The 22,873-nt window shown below is 38.1% G+C and overlaps 1 protein-coding gene and 1 non-coding gene across 3 annotated transcripts in view; one reads left to right on the forward strand and one right to left on the reverse strand.

Annotated features, from left to right (window-relative positions):
• Nucleotides 1-22,873, reverse strand: part of ATAD2 (ATPase family AAA domain containing 2) — a 96,539-nt gene that overhangs the window by 18,236 nt on the left and 55,430 nt on the right. For both annotated transcript variants that reach the window (XM_055348718.2, XM_004047486.5), the window contains 11 exons: nucleotides 21,447-21,555; nucleotides 21,091-21,206; nucleotides 19,433-19,607; nucleotides 18,281-18,369; nucleotides 11,205-11,364; nucleotides 10,103-10,193; nucleotides 9,013-9,327; nucleotides 8,539-8,671; nucleotides 8,007-8,193; nucleotides 6,820-7,005; nucleotides 1,238-1,373 (listed from right to left, as the gene is read on the reverse strand). In XM_055348718.2, the coding sequence (XP_055204693.1) occupies nucleotides 1,238-1,373; nucleotides 6,820-7,005; nucleotides 8,007-8,193; nucleotides 8,539-8,671; nucleotides 9,013-9,327; nucleotides 10,103-10,193; nucleotides 11,205-11,364; nucleotides 18,281-18,369; nucleotides 19,433-19,607; nucleotides 21,091-21,206; nucleotides 21,447-21,555 (1,697 nt within the window). The remainder of the gene's footprint in view (nucleotides 1-1,237; nucleotides 1,374-6,819; nucleotides 7,006-8,006; nucleotides 8,194-8,538; nucleotides 8,672-9,012; nucleotides 9,328-10,102; nucleotides 10,194-11,204; nucleotides 11,365-18,280; nucleotides 18,370-19,432; nucleotides 19,608-21,090; nucleotides 21,207-21,446; nucleotides 21,556-22,873) is intronic.
• LOC115935662 (U6 spliceosomal RNA) lies at nucleotides 4,338-4,443 on the forward strand. Its single transcript, XR_004071285.1, has one exon. It is a non-coding gene; the product is annotated as a U6 spliceosomal RNA (small nuclear RNA).

Raw genomic sequence — 22,873 nt, forward strand, 5'->3', positions numbered from 1 at the left:
GGTGTGGTGGCTCATACCTGTAATCCCAGCACTTTGGGAGACCGAGGTGGGTGGATCACCAGGTCAGGAGATCGAGACCACCCTGGCTAATACAGTGAAACCCGGTCTCTACTAAAAATACAAAAAATTAGCTGGGCGTGGTGGCATGCGCCTGTAGTCCTACCTACTCAGGAGGCTGAGGCAGGAGAATGGCGTGAATCCGGGAGGCAGAGCTTGCAGTGAGCCAAGATCGTGCCACTGCACTCCAGCCTGGGTGACAGAGAGACTCCGTCTCAAGAAAAAAAAAAAAAAAAAAAAAAAAAAGATAATTTAAGAGGCTATTAAACTTTGAAATTGCATTATTTCCAGGACAAAAATATTCTAACTATAAAAAAGCCTTCTTTACTAGTTTTGAACTAATGAAAATGTGTAATATGTTTCAAATATACCAACAGGTTATTTTGTTTAAATAGATATCCAATGAGTACTCAGGATGAAAAAAAGGATTATTAGAGTCCTGCCACAATGAGCTGACAAACTAAGGGAGTAAGAGGCATAATTATATCATTGTGATGCCATATTAGTAGTATTTTAAAAGTATGATGGGTCATAAAGGCAGAAGCAATTCATTTTGCCCATATAAGTTAGGAAAGGCTTCATAATAAAGAATAAATGAGGTATACTAAAAGGACAAGTATTTAGCCGGGCATTTTGGCATGAGCCTCTTGTCCTAGCTACTTGGGAGGCTGAGGTGGGAGGATGCTTGAGCCCAGGAAGTTGAGGCTACAGTTGAGCCTCGATCATGCCACTTCACTCCAGCGGATGACACAGACCCTGTCTCAAAAAATAAAAATAAAAGAATAAGTAGTTCTTTAGACAGAGATGGGGGATAGAGATAGAAGCTTTACTGATGAGAGAGCAAGCATTACTAAAATAGTGAAAAGGTAAAATTATGTTACATATGGTTTAAAGATAGTGTTTTATGAGAAAAAAAATGTGGGGGTGGAGGGCTGAGGCAGAACACAAGTGCCCAAAATGAGCTTAGAAAGATAGATTGGGGCTATACTATGAAAGACCTTGTGTACCTTAAGAACTTTAGTCTATTTTAATGGGAAGCATAGAGATTTTTAAGCAGCAGATGCATCAACCTCATGACTGAGGTTTTGAGCTTGTGTTATCAGACACATGTCAATGCCTTAACTATTTCATTCCTACTTTCTCAAAATTATTAAATATTAACTTTGATATAGAAACTAACCTGCTTTCTTTTTTGATATAGGAGGCTTAGCAGCTTGTTTTAGAATTAAATCTTCAAAAAATTTTGTCCGTTCTTCTTTATCCGGTAACTGGACATTAAAAATCTCTCCATAATCACGGATAAACAATTCTTGCACCTTAAAAAAGAAAATAAATGCAATATATATCATATATACAGATGATCCCCAACTTACAATGGTTCAATTTACAATTTTTAGACTTTACAGCAGCATGAAAGTGACATGTATTCAGTATGTCCCTCCACTTAACAATCGGGTTATGTCCAAATAAACCCATCATATGTCAAGGAGCATCTGTACAGTATATAAACATATGTATGCAGTATATATACACACATGCATATGAAATGCATGTGTCAGTCATTTAAGACAATAGCAGGTTATTATACACATATTTTTAATGACAAGCTAAACTATATTTTTTAAACAAGTCTTTAAAGAATGTTAGATTTATGTATAAACCATGTTTACAAGAGATTAAGGAACTAAAAATCATGAGAACTCAAGAACCCAAACTACAATTAATAAAGGAACTGACTTGATGATATTTTACTTTTTTCGTTTTCTTTTTTTTTTTTTTAAGAGACAAGGTCTCGCTCTGTCACTCAGGCTGGATTGCAGTGGCACAATCATAGCTCACTGCAACCTCAGACTGGGCTCAAGCAATCCTCTTAACTCAGCCTCCTGAGTAGCTGGGACTACAGGCACGCACCACCACACTCAGCTAATTTTTAAACTTTTTGTAGAGATAGTGTCTCCTTGTGTTGCCCAGGCTGATCTCAAATTCCTGGGCTTAAGTGATCCTCCTGCCCTGGCCTCCCAAAGTGCTACAATTACACGCATATGCCACCGTGCCTGGCCCTGATACTTAAAAGGTTTGTTGAGATCAATTAATTCATTTTCCCAACCCCAAATGAGATATAAGAAAGAGCAATTGTTCAAAAATAAAAAGCAAACAAACAAACAAAAACCAAAATATAAAGGCCAGAAGGTAAGTGTGGGCTACAAGAGAGATATTGGAAACTCAGTGGACTGCTGGTAAGAATGTAAAATAGTGTAGCTGCGGTGGAAAACAATTTGGTGGTTTCTCAAAGTTTAAACACAGAATTAGTATATGATGTGGCAATTCCACTTCTAGGTATAGATCCCAAAGAACTGAAAACAAAAACTCAAACGAGTATTTGTACTCCAGTAATCACAGCAGCTTTATTCACAAACGTCAGGAGGTGAAGCTGACCCAAATGTCTGTCACCAGATGAATGGATACAAAATGTGGTATATACATACAATGGAAAAGTATTCACCCTAAAAAGGAATAAAATTTGGACACAAGATACAACATGGATGAACTTGAAAACATTACACTAAATAAGACACAAAAGACAAATACATATTCAAATTATATGAGGTACCTAGAATAAATAATTCAGAGCCAAATTATAACAGAAGTTACCGAGGGCTGTGGGAAGATAGAAATGGGGAATTACCGTTAATAGGTACAGAGTTTCTGCTTGGGATAACAAGAAAGATCTGGATAGTGGTGATGGTTGCCCAACATTGTAAATGCACTTAATGCGACTATACTATATGCTTAAAAAAATGGATGAAATTGTAAGGTTTGTCTTTTTTTTTTTTTTGAGACAGGGTCTCACTCTGTCACCTAGGCTGGAGTGCAGTGGTGCAATCTCGACTCACTGCAGCCCCCACCTCCCAGATTCAAGCAGTTCTCCCGCTTCAGCCTCCCGAGTAGCTGGGACTACAGGTGCACACCACCATGCTCATTTTATAAAAATGGGTAATTCCTAGTCCCAGGCCCATTCTCCCCTACTTATAGAATGTGGTATTAAAATATTTTACCCAGTTTGCAATTATATGCTTAGAAAATATTATCCTAAGAAAAAAAGTAAGAGAAGCTATCCTTTAAGAAAAGATCTTTTGGTATAGAATTTCCACATTCTCGAAAAAGTTTCCCCAGATTAAACCGATTACATTTTTTCGACCTCTCCACATCCATACAAAGTTCACCTAGTTTGTCTTACTTGTTACCCGGAGCATAAAGCCATTATCTTTATTTCAAATCTCAAAATGATTAATAGTCTCAGTTGATAGAATAAGAAGCCAGTAATACTACGGCTAACAATCTTTTTTTTCCACTGTGTTAATCAGAACACTGCTAGAGTACTTCATTCATTCTGGCTCTGGCCTTCCAAAAGAACTAGAAAAAAGAAAGACATTCAGGAGACTGACAAGAATTTTGAAGAAACTACAACCTGGTGTGCTGTGTAACAAAGTCTACTATTACCACAATCTCTATTCTTGTTCTTTGGGCACACAGCTAGGTCAGATTTCCTAGCCTTTCTTGCAATGAAGTAGGCTATGTGACTGAGCTTTAGCCAGTGGAATTTGAGAGGAAATTATTTACACCAGTTCCAAGTCAGGCACAAGCAAGAGCGTGTCCTTTCAGTTGACTGTACTGAAAGCGACCTGGAAGGCTACATGATGAAAATAAGAAAACAGGCCGGGCACAGTGGCTCACCTGAGGTCAGGAGTTCAAGACCAGCCTGGCCAACATGGTGAAACCCCATCTCTACTACAAATACAAAATTAGCTGGGCATGGTGGCGGATGCCTGTAATCCCAGCTACTCGGGAGGCTGAGGCAGGATAATTGCTTAAACCCAGGAGGCTGAGGCTGCAGTGAGCCAAGATCGCACCCCTACACTACACTGTTAGCCTAGGCAACACAGTGCGACTCCATCTCCAAAAATAAATAAATAAACAATAAAATAAAATAAAGTAAAATAAAGTATCTTTCAGCTTGATTGTTTGAATGACTGCATAGCAGAAGACAAACTTGCCAATGTAATCAACCTGCCTAGTATTGTTAAAGTAAGTAAGAAATAAACTTCTACTTTATTAATAGCCCTAATGAATATACCATATCCTGTTTAATGTGAAAAGGCCTGGATCAGCAAGACATAAAAGAGTATTCAAATATACAAAGACTTGTCATGATGAAGATGTATTAGTCAAGTTCCATATGCAATCTGGGAAATGAATGGAGATTAAGAAGTGGAAGATTTGTGCTCACTTCAGCAGCACATATACTAAAATTGGAACAATACAGAAGATTAGCATGACCCCTTTATAAGTTTAAAAAAAAAAGAAAGAGAAATGAAAGCCTCCTTCAATAAGTTGGATTTTTAGGAGTCAAAGGTAACAAAAAGAACTGTGTAGAAAGTGTTTCAACATATGAGATATCCACATAAAGGCGACAGTGTAGGGTATGAAACTAGATAATTAACTAAACTGGGAACCTTTAAGGACCTCCCCCACTCAAAGAGTTTATAATATATACTTAATATTCATTTCCTACCTTATTTAACTTGGAGGTTCTGTAATCAATTATTATACAGAGTCACTGGGGACATAATCTGGTCCCTTGATAACCTTGGCCTCCTTTCCTCCGACACTACCCCTCACTTACTCTGCTCTATCATCCTGGCCTTCTTGCTATTTTTCCAACCTGCCAGACACAGATCTGCCTCAGAGCCTCTGCATTTGCTTCTTCCTCTGCTAGGACCTTTTGTCCCTCAGCTATTCCAATGGTTCACTACGTTACCTTTTCCACGTCTTCCACGTCTTTCCTCAAATATCATCATCATCATTTTTTTTTTTTTTTTTTGAGATGGAGTTTTGCTTTGTCGCCCCAGCTGGAGTGCAATGGTGGGATCTTGGCTCACTACAAACCCCACCTTCCAGGTTCAAGCGATTCTCCCTCCTCAGCCTCCCGAGTAGCTGGGATTACAGGCACACATCACCATGTCCGGCTAATTTTTGTAGAGACAAGGTTTCACCATGTTGGCCAGGCTGGTCTTGAACTCCTGATCTCAGGTGATTCGCCCACCCCGGCCTCCCAAAGTGCTAGGATTACAGGCGTGAACCACTGCATCCGGCCAAATATCATCTTCTTACTGAGGCCTTACCTAGCCTATTTAACACTGTAACCTACCCATACTCTTTTGGTACCCCTTAGCTAAATCGTTCTCCACAATAATAGTTAGTATTATAAAATTTTAAAAACTTCTCTCCCCCACTCAACTAAAATGTTAGCCCTACATGTGTAAGGATACACGTTTTTGTGTATCTTATTCACTGTTATATCTCCAGTGCCTGGAACTACACCTGGGAGAAAATAAGCACTCAATAAATATTTCTTTAGTAAGTATTTGAACTTATCTTCCTACTAGTGTTCTAAAAAGTGTAAACCAATTTTGTCAAAAGTGTGAAAAAAAACCCATTAAACTCATTCATTAAAATACACAGAAGCCTACAATATGCTTGTTATGTGCTCTATGGACACAAAGGTGACAAAAAATAGTCCCTAATTTCATGTACTTTACATTCTGATGAGGAAACAGAGTCAAGCAAATTAATATTTAATGGCAGGAGGCAATACAAATAAAGCAGGAAAAGGGAAAAGAGTGTGATGGGTGAAAGGGCTATTGCTATTATTGAGAAACTCTGATCAAAGAAGGCCTCCCTGAGGTGATATCTGAGCAGAGATTTGAGAAAAATAAAAAATGATGCCAGGCAAGTATGTAAGAGAAGAGTATTCCAGGCAGAAGCAACATGGCCTTTTGTTCACTATTGGCAGTTGTCTAAATTGGCACAAACTTGAATGAGTAATTTAATATTGTTAAAACTTGTAAATGTAAAATACTCTTTGATTCAGCTACAGCTATTCCACTTCTAGGAATCAAAACTAGAAAAATCCACATACCAGTGCTCATACTAACTAAAATACAAGGATGCTCACTATAAGAGTCCAGTAGAAAAAAATCTGGAAAACAACCAAAAAACCTATCAACAGGGCTTTGGATAAATAAATTATAGTACATCAACAGTGGAAAAACCATGCAGCTCTTAAAAAGACTTTAGCACTAACAAATATATGAATACATTTATTGATAAGCGAATAAAGCAAATTGCAGAATAGTATGTATCATATAATCCCGTTTTTTAAATACTTTTTTTTTTTTTTTTTGAGACGGAGTCTCACTCTGTCGCCCAGGCTGGAGTGCAGTGGCTCACTCGGCTCACTGCAAGCTCTGCCTCCAGGGTTCATGCCATTCTCCTGCTTCAGTCTCCTGAGTAGCTGGGACTGCAGGCGCCAGCCACCATGCCCAGCTAATTTTTTTTGTATTTTTAGTAGGGACGGGGTTTCACCCTGTTAGCCAGGATGGTCTCAATCTCCTGACCTCATGATCCACCCGCCTCGGCCTCCCAAAGTGCTGGGATTACAGGCGTGAGCCACTGCGCCCGGCATACAATACCATTTTTCAAGAGAAAAAATTTATGTATCCTTAATATATACATACACATATACATATACCATCTTACCCAATGAGCACATATACCAAATAGTTACCAATGGTATCTTTGATAAGAAAACTTATCCTTTTATTCACTTCTACAGCATTTGAATTTTTTCAATAAGTTATGATTATTGTGGTACAAACAACTCTTTTTGAAAGTATAATGATACCGCCCCACATAAATTACCTCTTCTGGCAAAGCAGAATGGGGTTTGTCAGAAGTTGCAAGTAGTAAAACTGGAGCAAATGAAGGAATATTCTGTAATAATGTGGTAAATGTGGCTTTAAGTGTCGGTCCAACTATTTCCCACCACACGTGGATATGAGGAACATACACTATACTTGGTGCTGTTCTCTTAGCTTCACGAATCACCTAGTAGAGAGAGAACAAAACAAATTCAGTTAGAGTCAGCATGTTAATAATGCTAGTTCTACTAGTCTGAAACAATGTTTAACCTCCCAGGAGTAACATATGAAGTCCTCAAGTTTTTAAAATGCTTCTCCAAAATCCCACAACCTTATTTTTAAATGTTGATTAAAAGTTTCATTTTTTTGGAAAAAGATAATTTCTTCAAGCAACTAGAAAACAGCTGGAGAAATCTAGAAGATTTTCCTATTGTGGTAATCAAAAGTAAACAAAACTACAAATATAAAATATTTTTATGTTTTAAAAATGTTAATATAGCCAGGCGCGGTGGCTCATGCCTATAATCCACGCACTTTGGGAGGCCGAGGCGGGTGGACTGCCTGAGCCCAGGAGTTCGAGACCATCCTGGGCAACATGGTGAAACCCCGTCTCTATTAAAATACAAAAAAAAAAAAAAATTAGCTGGGTGTGGCGGCATGCACCTGTAGTCCCAGCTACTCGGGAGGCTAAGGCAAGAGAATTGCTTGAACCCGGAAGGCGGAGGTTGCAGGGAGCCGGGATCGTGCCACTGCACTCCAGCCTGGTGACACAGCAAGACTCCGTCTCAAAAAAACCAAAACCAAAAACAAAAAAAAGTTAATATACAAATACCAAAAACAGAAACTGGAGAATATCTGAGTACTTACTAAGGAGCAGTCACCATTTTAAGTACTTTACTCATTTAATTCTCACAACAGCCATGTGAGGTAAGTAGTATTATCTCCATTTTCCAAAAGGGGAAAATTAGAGAGATCTAACAACTTTACTAAGGTCACAAAGATATTAAGGGTGAATGTGGGATTTAAAGTCATTCTCTTTAATGACTAAGCAATCATGCATAACTCTGTTTTGTAAACCTAAAGTTACAAATCAGAAAGACAAAAAAACACAATACAAAAAAATGGGGCAATTTTAGCTTTTGCCTCTGAAAGCCTGTTTTGTCTTATACTTGGGCACCAACAAATTACCTGGGCACATGTTTCTTCAGGGGATGTAGCACTAACTCCAAAAAGAACAGGAATGTCTAATGTATATACAGTAAACTTTTCCAAAGCATGAATGACAGCTGGTGCCAAGTGAGAACCTTGCCCAAATCCTGGTTCTCCTACTATCAATATTCTTGGTCGAAAAGACATAGGTTGGTAACAAGCATTTCTGAAAGAGAAATGATTAATAAGCTATGTTTTAGAAAAAACAGTTTAAATTTTCCCCCTAAATTGTCAACTATAAACTTTCATAAGTAAAAAGTCTTGCCAATAAGGCCAACCAATCATAACATGGTTCACATAGTTTCTGGAAACTGACCCCCAAAGGTTTTTAGGAATATTTTTATAGACTGTAATTTCTACTATTGTGATAACTGTAACAACAAAAAATTTCTGGTAGTTTAATTTAAATAAAAAGCAGATTGGTTAGCATTTTTTATTTTTTCAACCACATCTCATTTATTTTTAGAAAATTTACACATGCAAAAAACATTGATTTGCAAGAAAAATATACCTATTCAAATGAAGAAAATTAAAATTGTCTTTTGCCTTATGAGAAGATTTCTGAGAAAGTCCATTTTCATAAACTGATGGAACATCATCATCACTGTAAGCCAAGTCACTTTCTAGCAGAGGACAAGAAATATCTATAAAACCAAAAAATTGTACATTAGTAACTTTTGGATTGCAAAGCAAATCTTTATTGCTTCAGTTACCAAGTCAGCATACTTCAATTAAATTTTTTCAAAGAATCAAAAATATTTGTGTAGATATCAATTAATAAGTAAATGTAAAAATGCACCCCAAACTTACAATAAGTTAAGTTAAGGGCAATCCATGGAGTAAATTTCCTTCAAATATCCCAGGTAAAGCATTACCAAATTCTTTTCAAGAGATTCTTTTACAAATAAATATTTCTGGTATGTATGAAACATTTTACTTTACTGATTATAAAAACTAACTTTAAATGGTCAATCAAGTTTTATACCTGAGTCTAATGTTTTATTTGTTCTGAATTCTGCATGTGGAAATACTCTCTGCAGGGCTTCTAAAATCTTGTCAACAGTGTTTTGCAGGAGTGGTTTCACAACGGTGGACAGTGCCTGCCCAGGTGATGTCACAGCTCTTTGGGAGGCTGGTATCATCTTTTGCATAGCTACCTCAAAATCCTTAGCTGAGATATTAATTGAAGAGAGATCCAACTGCAGTTTCTCACTAGTGGTATAGATCTGTGGGTAGCGTCGTCGTAAAGCACATAAAGCAGCTTCAGCACATATTGATTTAATATCTGCTCCACAGTATCCTATCCAAAGCAACCAGGGGAAGAAAAGAACCAGCCGACCAACAAAGAAACATAAAACTCTATTAGCATGACCATGGTTAAAAAAAAAATTAAAAATCAGCCTTGGAATATAGTTAGCAAATATTTAAGAGTAATAAGACCAAAATCTCTTTTACCCAGTAAACTTATAGGGTAGTAATGGCCATCAACAATCAATCAACTTTTAAGAGTGCAATACACAAGCACTAAGTATAGCACAGAGGTCAAAAGCAAGAGTTTTAAAATCACACAGACTAGATTCACATTCCAGTTTGTAATTTACTAGCTGTATGACCTTAGAAGATTTACATAATGCTCTCCAGCCATTTCTTCATCTGTAGAGATACTGCTACCTACATCACAGGAATGATGTGAAAATTACATGAAATAACATATGTAAAATGCTTAAAAGGATGACTACAAAATGGTCAGTAAAGAATAGCTATTATCTTATTATGATATAATAATATATTGTATTTTGTACAATTATATTATTATCTACTCTGCCCCTGATGGCCAATTTGTCAAATATCTCTATTTAATACCAAGACTTCGTGAGAAGAAAATGCCACAAATAAGAGATAAGAAACAAATATAACCTTGTATTTCTTTATTAGTCTGGTGCAAAAGAAACTGTGGTTTTTGCCATTACTTTTACAGGCAAAAACCACAATTACTTTTGCACCAACCTAATATAACTTGTTTCATATTTGAAATAAATGTAGTATTTATTTTAACTGCTTAAAACAATGTTTACCAACACAGTTTTCTGCTAGCTCTTCTAAAAATGTGTCCAGTGGTTTGGGATTCCAATCCCTGGTGTGAATCTTTAGAATCTCTTTTCGAGCCTATGAATAAAAACAATTTAATTTTTTACAACTATAATAATAAATGCTATTCAGATTACATTAATTTCGATTAAAATACTTTTGATTATCTAAAATTTTAAAGTGATCAGTACTTAATACTGGCCGGGTGCGGTGGCTCACACCTGTAATCCCAGCACTTTGGGAGGCCGAGGCAGGTGGATCACTTGAGGTTGGAAGTTCAAGACCAGCCTGGCCAACATGGTGAAAACCACTCTCTACTAAAAATACAAAGATTAGCTGGGCGTGGTAGCGTGTGCCTGTAATCCCAGCTACTTGGGAGTCTGAGGCACGAGAATTGCTTGAATCCCGGGGACGGAAGTTGCAGTGAGCTGAGATTGTGCCACTGCACCTCAGCCTGGGTGACAGAGCAAGACTTTATCATAAACAACCAACCAAAAAAACTCAATATAAGCAAAATATGAAAGTGAAAATTAGAAAAAGGATGTACTTTTAAGAGTTTAATGAACTTAAGTCTCATTATTAAACATATTTGCATTTATAGCACTAAAGTTATATTCGTCATAAACACAAATAAGAGAAAAGTAACTACTAAAGTAGCTATTCATTCTGGTGCATATTAAGAGCTGTTTTTAAGAGTACAGACAGCTCTTGACATATTTTCCTCTTTGGTTCCCAGAAGATTAAGTAGACTTAAAAAAACTCGGTAGGATTATATGATGATATTCATGAAAAAGCCAAGGCTAAAAAACTGGCTAAGGATTGATTACTCATTAAGCCATATGTTCTGAAGCAACACTTAGAACGTCCAAAGGCTACACTCAAATTGAAATAATTTTAAGAGTAATTTTGGGAAGGCATTATTATATTTAAAGAAAAGAATAAAAATTTGTCCCCATTTGAGTTGTTTACTATCACTTGACAAGACCATGATACAAAACTCAAGAATCTCCAAATTTTTACTATACCAAGACTTATTATTAATAAACAGCAATATATTTTGTCAAAATTTGAGTGACGTTAAATTCTTACCTCTTTATCAGGCAGGCTAAAGAGGAATTCTCTATCAAAGCGACCAGGCCTTCGTAAAGCAGGGTCTATAGAATCTAGTCTGTTGGTAGCACCAATGACCACAATTTCCCCTCTGCTGTCCAATCCATCCATAAGAGCTAGCAGGGTGGAAACAATAGAACTAAATTTTAAAAATAAGAGAGAAGAGATTAATACTATGAACACAGTCTATATCATTCAGTAATATTTCTTCTTTTGTAAGATTTAACGCATTACATGTGAATAAATTTTCTCAGGGCACCTCACTATTTCCAATGGATTAAAAAAATCTATAAAATAACATCCCAAATGGCCCACAGAAATTGAAATCAATGGAAAACAGACGGTTGTTAGACCCCCACAAATGAATCCTAGAAGACATTTTATAAAGCATAATTTCACAAAGGAACTTAAGAGTTCCCAAACAATATATAACATCAAAAAGAAAAAAAAGGCAAGGCATGGTGGCTCACGCCTGTAACCCCAGAACTTGGGGGCTGAGGTGGGAAGAGTACTCGAGGCCAGGAGTTTGAGACCAGCCTGGGCAACATAGGGAAACCTCATCTCTATTAAAAAAAAAAATTTAGCCAGCATGGTGACATGACCTGTGCCTGTAGTCCTACTACCTGGGAAGCTGAGGTTGTACGTAGTGAGCCAAGAGTGCACCACTGCATTCCAGCCTGGGTGACAGAGCAAGACCTTGTCTCAAAAAAATGAAAAAGAAAAAAAGTGCTGGTAGTACTAGGTAGGACACACAGTATCTAAAAATAATAAAATTTCCACTGTATATACATTATCAAAGGACACCAAAATAGAATATACATAAAGCATAACAGAATTTTCATTACATTTTAAACTTTTTATTATAAAGACAGAATAGTAAAATGATCTCCAAATTTCCATCACTCAGCTTCAACAATTATCAGTATGACTTTTTTAATGTCTTCACCTGATCACTTTTAAAAAGAAAAATAAAACCTCGGACACACAGTTCAATTCATAAATATTTCATGTAAGTACTTCATGTATGGATTTCTAAGAGATAAGGACTTACAACAAACCCAACAATATCATCATCCTAAGTAAATGACCAATTCTTTAATAATATCTAATATCCAATTTTTCCTGATTGTCTCAAAATACCTGTTTACATTTGATTTAGTTAATCCAGGACCCACACTACACTTGATTATTTGTCACTGAATTCCTTGACAGTTCCCACTGTGCCTCTTACATTTTTTTTCCCTCCATGCCATTTATTTGTTGAAGAAACTGGGTCACTTGGCTTGTAGAATTTCCTTCCCACATTCTGGACTGGGCTGACTGCTTCCTGATAGGGTCATTTAAGTTGTCCCCCTCTATCTTTCATATTTCCTGGAAACTGGCAGCTAGATCTAGAAGCTTTTTTCTTTTTTTTTGAGATGGAGTCTCGCTCTGTCTCCCAGGCTGGAGTGCAGTGGCGTGGTCTCAGCTCACTGCAAGCTCCACCTCCTGGGTTTACGCCATTCTCCTGCCTCAGCCTCCACAGTAGCTGGGACTACAGGCGCCCGCTACCACGCCTGGCTAATTTTTTTGTATTTTTTTTTTAGTAGAGACGAGATTTCACCGTGTTAGCCAGGATGGTCTCCATCTTCTGACCTTGTGATCTGCCTGCCTAGGACTCCCAAAGTGCTGGGATTACAGACGTGAGCCACTGCGCCCGGCCTAGATCCAGAAGCTTAATGGATGCTGGCTAAACCATTTGGGATGGCATATTTCACAGGAAGATACCACGTAATTCCTATTATATCCCCACAGGAGGCACCTAATATCAGTTTCCCATTTAAGGTCAATCAGTGGATTGAGTTTCGGTCAGGTGTTGACAGCTTGTTCCACCCATCATAAATATCCCCATCAAACTTCTTTTTTATCTTACTGCTTGAGTGGTCATTGATAATTATTGTTTAGATAAAGGTTTCCCAAATTAGCACTACTGACATTTTGGGCCAGATAATTATTTGTTGTGGAGAGCTGTCCTGTGCGTGTAAGATGTTTAACAGCCTTCATCTACCAAATGCTAAGTAGCTGCCCCTACCAGTTGTGACAACCAAAACTGTCTCTAGATATCTGTCCCTGCGGGGAGGGGGATGGCATCATCCCTGGTTAAAAAACGACAGGTCTAGATCCACTATTTCATAAAAGGCTGCAAAATGGCGACTTTCTAATTCAATCATTTCTTTTGCATTTATTAGCTGTGATTTTCCTATACAAAGAACTACACTACTTCATCAACTGCTGAATTACCCTCAATCATGGCCTGTATAGGACAGGAAGAAGAAATGTTTGATTCTTTCCCTCTTATCAATTTTCAGAGTAATAAATAATAACTCAGCAACCTTAGGTGACCAGTTGAATTACAAACATTATTAAAAACTGATGTTTTTTTTTTTTTTTTTTTTTGAGACGGAGTCTGGCTCTGTCGCCCAGACTGGAGTGCAGTGGCACGATCTCAGCTGACTGCAAGCTCCACCTCCTGGGTTCATGCCATTCTACTGCCTCTGCCTCCCGAGTAGCTGGGACTACAGGCACCTGCCACCATGCCCGGCTAATATTTTTGTATTTTTAGTAGAGATGGGGTTTCACTGTGTTAGCCAGGATGGTCTCGATCTCCTGACCTCATGATCCACCCGCCTTGGCCTCCCAAAGTGCTGGGATTACAGGCGTGAGCCACCGCGCCCGGCCCTAAAAACTGATGATTTTTAAGATCTTGGTGTGTTCCCTGCCAGCAGTGGCGGGGGTGGTGGTGATGGGGAGGAGGCTCATTCTGCACTTTCTGGTTCTCGTGGCTATCTCCTCCCCTCACCTCCTTGCTCTGCCATGCCCTGCTCCAAAGAGACACCTGTCATTTCCCCCCGCAAGAGGGTCTGGCCTGCGCAGGAGGGTAGGATGGGGCATGTAGCTCCACCTTGCCTGGTTCTGGACTCAACCTGGGAGCTGGGAGTCCACACAGGCCGAGGGCTATGACCTATACAGTGCATATGATTATACAATACCACCTATGGAAGAAGCTATCAGACATTCAGATAGCTGCTCCTTCTGGGTGTTATGGAAGAGCAGCTCTACATTTTGGCTTGGCTGCAAAACACTTAGGAGCTGGGTGTCTTAGATGAAGGTTATAGGAGAAACATTGGTGTTTTGTCAAAGAAAAGTTTGAAGTCAAAACTTCAAGGTGATCGAATTGCACAGCTTATTTGTGAATGAATTTTTTATCCAGCAATAGAACTCCAAGTTCTCAATAACAGTGCTGAAAAGGGTTCAGTAAGTTTTGGTTGCACTGGAAAGAAAATTTATGCCAAGAATAGAAATTAAGAAATCATACCTTTTTTTTACAAATAAGATGTTTTCTTTAAAAAAAAACAAAACAAAATCAAAAACAACAACAACAACAAAAAAAACTGATGGTGGCTGGGCATGGTGGCTCATGCCTGTAATCCCAGCACTTTGGGAGCCCGAGGTGGGAGGATCACTTGAGCTCAGGAGTTCGAGACCAACCTGGGCAACAGAGACTTCATCTTTACTAAAAAACAAACAAAAACCCAGCTGAGTGTGGTAGTGTGTGCCTGTAGTTCTGAGAAGTTGAGGTGGGAAGATTGCTTGAGCCCAGGAGATAAGGCTGCAGTGAGTTGTGATCATGCTACTGCACTCCAGCCTGGGTAACAGAGTAAGATTCTGTCTCAAAAAACAAAAACAAGGCCTTGTGTGGTGGGTCACGCCTGTAATCCCAGCACTTTGGGAGGCTGAGGCAGGTAGATCTCTTGAGGCCAGGAGTTCAAGACCAGCTTGGCCAAAATGGCAAAACCCTGTCTCTACTAAAAGTTCAAAAATTAGCCAGGAGTGGTGGCACATGCCTGTAATCCCAGCTACTGGGGAGGCTGAGGCACAAGAATAGCTTGAACCTGGGAGGTGGAGGTTGCAGTGAGCCAAGATCATGCCACTGCACTCCAGCCTGGGTGACAGAGTGAGACTCTGTCACAAAACAACAACAACAACATCAAACCAAACCAAAACCAACAACAACAAAAAACTAACAACACAAAAAGTGATGTTTTTTAGGTATTTGATATATTTCTATCTACTGTAGTCATTATTTTTGATGCTCAAATTGTTTAATCTTCAGCCAGTGAGAGATCCCTCAAAATTGGCTCCTATGCCATTCTGGTACGATTCCAGTAATTTTTTTTTTTTTATCGCTTTCAGGCATTACAAAGTATTCCAGGCTTGTCTTGATCATTTCTGCTTCAGTGTTACAATCCGCCATCTCTCCTGAGTCCTAATATTTAGAGACCACACTCAGGGACGGACATTAATTGCTACTGGATTGTAATTGCTTCTAGGCCTTTTTGAAGTGTCCAGAGTTAGGATTTTTTTTTTTCTTTAAAACAAAACAAAACAAAACAAAAAACTTCATCCCAAGTTTCTATTGATATTTGCAATTCAAAGTAAAGACTATCAGGGTTTCAGGTCGAGTGGGTGGCTCACGCCTGTAATCCCAGTACTTTGGAAGGCTAAGGCAGATGGATCACCTGAGATCAGGAGTTCGAGACCAGCCTGGCCAACATGGTGAAACCCTGTCTCTACTAAAAATACAAAAAATTAGCCAAGTGTGCTGGTGCATGCCTGTAATCCCAGCTACTCGGGAGGCTGAGGCAGGAGAATTGCTTGAACTCGGGAGGCAGAGGTTGCAGTGAGCCAAGACTGTGCTACCGCACTCCAGCCTGGGCGACAGAGCAAGACTTTGTCTCAAAAAAAAACAATTTAGGGTAATTTGACTTCTTTATTTCACATTTGTATCTTCTTTCTCTTAGGTTGAAAATATTATTACCTAATGACATTCACATAATTACTTATTTGCATTATTCTACAGTATTATTACTAAAATTAAGTGCAGAATACAGTTTAATCATCTTCAACATGCAATGTGCTAAATTCTAAAAAAGCTTAATTTAACATACATTTTTACTCTGTCAGAATTTTTAAGTTTTTGGTTAAAATAACTTGAATACTAAATTTATTTTAAAAATGTAGCTATATTTGGCCGGGCGCGGTGGCTTATGCCTGTAATCCCAGCACTTTGGGAGGCAGAGACGGGTGGATCACCTAAAGTCAGGAGTTCAGGACCAGCCTGGCCAACATGGCGAAACCCAGTGTCTGCTAAAAATACAAAGAACAGGCTGGGTGCGGTGGCTCACGTCTATAATCCCAGCACTCTGGGAGGCTGAGGTGGGCTGATCACCTGAGGTCAGGAGTTCAAGACCTGGCCAACATGGTGAAACCCCATCTCTACTAAAATACAAAAATTTAGCTGGGCATGGTGGGGCACACCTGTAGCCCCAACTACTTGGGAGGCTGAGGCAGAAGAATCGCTGGAACCTGGGAGATGGGGGTTGCAGTGAGCCGAGATCACGCTATTGCATTCCAGCCTGGGCAACAGAGCAAGACTCTGTCTCAAAAAAAAAAAAAAAAAAAAAAAAAAAAAAATATATATATATATATATATATATATATATAAATATATATATAAAATGGCATAGTTTTGCTACAATTACTCTGTAATTTTTTTGCCAAAATTCCTCCAATACCTTTAGAAGTATCCCAAAACACAGTAAGTACTCAACTTACTTGATTATGAAGTGATGGAAGTATTGTTAAATATGTTTCTTCCTGTTAGCACAATGAATAGAGTGTGACTGATAATGAAATGTGTCACATATAAAAAGTTTATCTGATTACTAATAGGACATGCAGAGACAAAACTACTTTTACCATGGTACTTAACATATATTTTAATTTACTCACAGCAACAAGTAAAATTGTTTATCATCAAGTTTAAAAGGCCATTAGAATATAGCAAATCTTGTTAGATGTTAGAAAAGCCAAAACCCACCTATCAATCACACACTATATCTTATTCATCTACATTATCTACAATATAAAACAATACTACTAGCATATATGAAAGCATGCAAATATTTCCTTTAGGATATTCCAAATTAATCAATCAATTACACATCATTCATGAAACCATTTAAAAAGAAGTTCTAAAAAACTGAAATGAATTGGGACTAAAAGTAATTTAGATTCAGGTTGGGACAAAAGCACTTGTAAAAGTGCTCCCTTGGATAAGCAACTAATCGTGGGGGTTGAGGGTTCAATTTACCCATCTTTAAAATGGGGAGATTGGTCTAGTATTAGAATCCTAAACTAGTAGTAATGCCCTAAGTTAGATTTTGTTTAGCGCAGGCAATGTCTTAAAAGCATCCAAATTAGCTGGTAAAATTTAAGATACTTAACAATCTGAACATAAAATCTGAGGGAAAAAAATCGATTTTTCAAGTCTGGGTAAGCTTCTGCACATCAGTAACAGGTCAGAGATAAAAGCAACTGGATATGCTCTTGTGATAGGACATTCAGCCCCATTCCCCACCATAGCCCTCCTCTTACTAGTGGCTTAACATCACTGACCCGCAGACATTTGTTTCTATCATGAGTTAAATCTTCTGTAACCAAGATTTTTAAACCATACTTTACAACACACTGACACTCGGAGCAGGTTTACTTTTTTTTTTGAGAGGGAGTCTCGCTCTGTCACCCAGGCTGGAGTGCAGTGGCATAATCTCAGCTCACTGCAACCTCCGCCTCCCGGGTTCAAGTGATTCTCCTGATTCTCCTGCCTCAGCCTTCCACGGAGCTGGGATTATTAGGTTTGCACCACCACACCCAGCTAATTTTTTTTTTTTTTTAGTAGAGACAGGATTTCACCATGTTGGCCAGGCTGGTCTCAAACTCTTGACCTCAAGTGAGCTGCCTGCCTTGACCTCCCAAAGTGCCAGGAATACAGGTATGAGCCACTGCACCCATCCACATTTTTTATTTTTGTACTATATACTGGGGTTCTACTACCAAAAAAAGGAACTACTAGCTTATAAAGTTTCTTTCACCATTTAACATTCTATCTCTCACACATCAATACCACTCAGGAAATAGGAAGAAATGTTGAAGTGCCATCAAGCAAGTTTTACCTGTGAATCTGATCTTGCCTGCTTGACCGTACTGGAGCCAGACCATCAATTTCGTCAAAAAAAATAATTGATGGGCGCATCTGATAGGCCTAGAAAGTAGGTTGAGTGGTCATTTGTTAGCATAAACAGCCTCAAACACGTAGACTTAATATAAACCATTTTAATCAATTCTCATTCAAACATGCTTAACAGAATTTATAAAGCTGAATATATACTATTTGAATCGGTTTTTCTTCAAACTTACCAGAATTTATATATAATTTTTTTTTTTTGAGATGGAGTCTCACTGTCACCCAGGCTGGAGTGCAGTGGCATGATCTTGGCTCACTACAACCTCTGCCTCCTGGGTTCAAGTGATTTTCCTGCCTCAGTCTCAATTTATTTATAACTATTTATAATTTATAAATTTAAACATAAGTTCCAGTAACGGGGTTTTAAGAATTCAAACTAAATTATAATGATATATGGTTTAATTTTCAATTGCATTTTCAACCAGAAGTATTCAAAAGACATACTCCACTGGTTATATACCTTAGATTTCACATAGCTATCGTTCCTGGACACGCAAAAATATTTATTGAACTATGGAAACAAGACAAAGAGTGACACAGTCTTCCTCCAAGTCAGGATGGGAAAACATTATTTAGCAAGATGCCACAGTTTTTATCCATTTCCATAAACATAAAAGTAAAAAAGAACCTCCGGAGAGTTCCAAAGAGATTTAAAAGCATTTGCAGCAATATGCCTCAGTAGATCAGAATGTATTATCTCACAATGTGCTGTCAATACAATCTGGGATATGAAAATGAAAGCCGCTCCAGGGCAGAAATAGTCTTTAACTCCCATACTGAGCCATAATTCACTACTACTATCTCTCTAAATATGAGATTACCACTCTCTTCCTTGGCATGAGACCTAAGACTCCAAATAACTAAGATCCAATTATTTCTTTCCCTTCTTACTATAAAACTGTTCACTGTAGGTCAGTGTCATCTCGACATATAAAAGAAAATAATCTAGAAAGATTACATATTTAGTCTAATTCTTCTGGGTTTATTTAGAACACTGATTAAATGTAAGATTTATCTAATCCTCACACACATCTGCCTAGATTACAGAACTATCCAGATATATAAAATGTTAATACCATACCTGATCAAACAGCAATCGTAGCTGTCTTTCAGATTCTCCTACCCATTTACTTAGACAATCAGCACCTTTCCTCATGAAAAATGCTACTCTTTTATCCCCTTGACTGCACTCATTGGCAAGTGCTCTGGCAACCAGAGTCTTTCCAGTTCCAGGTGGCCCATAAAACAAACAACCTCTGTAAAACAATACATTAACATTTTAGTATTACATTTAAAAAGCAGACTTTTAAAACAAAAATTAGAAACCAATTTCATGATTCATTTAATTAGAAAATTAAAATGTGTAAGACAACTGAATTATGGTACAGTTTCACACCACAAAGCACAACTTAAAACCTGGGAGTTAATACTGATACTGTAAAATTAATATTGAAACTGTAAATAAAACTCTATTTGAAACATTTTAACAATTCATTCATCATGTTCATCATATTATCTTACCTTGCATATGTAATCACATATCACAATCATATAATTCAATTTGTATGGGGGGAAACGTATATTGTAAGGAAGAAGAAATGTGAAAGAAAATTCAAGAAATTTGTTTTTAATTTACTAAATTACTTTAACTAGGCACTTCCACCATTTCCTGTAAGAAGTAAATGTTATTTAATATTAATAACTTTCTGACTTATTTTTAAAGATGGGGTCTCACTGTCAGCTAGGCTGGAGTGCAGTGGCATGATCATAGCTCACTACAACCTCAAATTCCTGAGCTAAAGCAATCTTCCTGTCTTAGTCTCCCAAGTCACTGGAATCACAGGTGTGAGCCACCATGCCTGGCACTTTCTTTTTTTTTTTTTTTTTGAGACAGAGTCTTGCTGTGTCGCCCAGGCTGGAGTGCAGTGGTGCAATCTCGGCTCACTGCAACCTCCGCATCCCAGGTTCAAGCAATTCTCCTGCCTCAGCCTCCTGAGTAGCTGGGACAACAGGTGCCCGCCACCATGCCTGGCTAATTTTTTGGGTATTTTTAGTAAAGACGGGGTTTCACCATGTTGGCCAGGCTAGTCTTGAACTCCGGACCTCGTGATCCACCTACCTTGACCTCTCAAAGTGCTGGGATTACAGGCGTAAGCCATCGTGCCTGGCTACTTTCTAATTTTTTAAATTACAAAATTTAATTTAAAACCCACCAGTGTTTACCTGTGATTGATATATGGTACATTACTTTTTTTTTTTTTTTTTTTGGAGATGGTGTCTCGCTCTGTTGCCGAGGCTGGAACGCGGTGGCCCAATCTCAGCTCACTGCAACTTCCGCCTCCCGGGTTCAAGCAATTGTGCCTCAGCGCACGCCGCCAGGCCTGGCTAATTTTTTGTATTTTAGTAGAGACGGGGTTTCACTACGTTGCCCAGACTGGTCTCGAACTCCTGAGCTCAGGTAATCCATCCGCCTTGGCCTCCCAAAGTGCTGGGATTACAGGCATGAGCCACCGCGCCTGGCCCAGTATATTACTTTTATGATGGGGGGAAAGCTTACTAATTTTTAAAAGTTTATTTAAATTACTGCTTCTATAAAGGTGATTCAGAGAGAAAAGTTGTATAATGAAAAGGGAAAAGGGAACTATCGCTTAAAAATGGGTTAATAAGCAAGGTATAAGAGCTAGAAGAAGCAAGAATAGCAAAGATTTTCAGCTAAAATTAAAAATATAATTAAATTACCTTGGGGGTTGAATTTTAAATTTTTCAAAGACTTCTGGATAAAGTAATGGAAACACCACCATCTCTTTTAGAGCTGCTATATGATTAGACAGGCCACCAACACTATCAAATCGTACCTGGTAATGGAAGCGAACATGTACATTTTTAGATTTGGAGTCCAGATTAAAATGTCACCCCACACCATACACAGTCAATGAAGTAATAATATCTTAATTGTGACCTGAAGATTAACAAAAAACGTCTGTAAAGGTTAGAGTTTTGACTAAAAAGAAAAATCACTGGTTCCTTTTTTTAACTTTAAAACTAAAACAAAGCACATTATAGTTCAAGCATATGTTTCAAAACAGAGTACTCACTGAAGAATCTAATTGCATTGGATCAACATCGGCAAGGCTTGCTCCAATTTTCATTCGATCTTTATAAATGCCTTTTAATTCATCTTTCCGAAAATTTAGTGGGAGGCACCTATTTAAAAAGATTTTTTAAAACCACACAAACCCATCAACTCACCCTCCTTCCCAAATTCCATGTTTGAATATAAACATTTAAGTTAAAAAAAAAAAATCTAAATTTCAACCAGAGCAATCTTAAGATATGCATTTTAATTTCCTCATTTTCTGTAATAGGTCCAGAACTTAAGTGTTAGAAATATTTATATCTGAAGCTTTATTATGAAATTAAAGACATATAATCAAATAAAAATACCAAGATGCCACAGGCACCATAAAGTGATTCACAGTGGTGAAATCAGACAGTACTAACCTGCATTTTAATGGAGGTGTCTAACATAGACAGGGTATTTACCATTTGCCAGACACTGTTTTAGTTTTAGGTGCTTTATGTGGATTAAGTCGATAAATCCTCACAACAGTCTTATGAGGAAGGTATTATTATTTTCCCCATTTTAAAACAAAACCAAGACATAGAAAGATTAACTGATTTGTCCAAGATCACCCTACTAGTAAATGGCAGGGCCAGGAATCAAACACAAGTGGTCTGTCTCCAGACCTATAACAATTCTGCTATGATACCTCCCAGAAACAATATTCGCAGTCTACCAGCATTTGGATCCAAGATCAATCCTCTCAAGCAAGTTCCCTAACTACTTCCTTTTTTGTTGTTTTGTTTTGTCTTTTGGGTTTTTTCTGAGACTGAGTCTCACCCTGTCGCCCAGGCTGGAGTGCAGTGGTGTGATCTCGGCTCGCTGCAATCTTCGCCCCCTGGGTTCAAGCGATTCTCCTGCCTCAGCCTCCTGAGTAGCTGGGATTACTGGTGTGCACCACCAACATCTGGCTAATTTTTGTACTTTTAGTCGAGACGGGGTTTCACCATGCTGGACAGGCTGGAAGTTCCCTAACTACTTTCAAAAATATTCAGAAATAGTTATGGCCAGGTGTGGTGGCTCATGCCAGTAATCCCAGCCGAGTCACCTGAGGTCAGGAGTTCGAGACCAGCCTAGCTTCTACTCTAGTCTGAGTGACACAGTGAGAACCTGTCTCTATTAAAAGAAAAAAAAAAAAAAAAAAGAATCCAAGCACCTAAGCACTGCATTTTCACTTACTCAACCAGATCTGTAAAATGTAAATAATCCTTGCTCTATCTCCCTTAAATAATTATTGGGAAAATCAAATAAGCTGGTTAGTATATGTGGACTTACACTACAAGGAGTTATAAAATGAGTAAAGCCTTCCGTTTTCCTTAAGAGTTCCTCAGAACTTATCATTATTATAAGCAAAAAAAAAAAAAATACATGAAAAGAAAAGGTTATTTCCTTAAGTCACTG

This window comes from Gorilla gorilla, chromosome 7 (assembly GCF_029281585.2).
Source record: "Gorilla gorilla gorilla isolate KB3781 chromosome 7, NHGRI_mGorGor1-v2.1_pri, whole genome shotgun sequence".
NCBI lineage: Eukaryota > Metazoa > Chordata > Mammalia > Primates > Hominidae > Gorilla > Gorilla gorilla.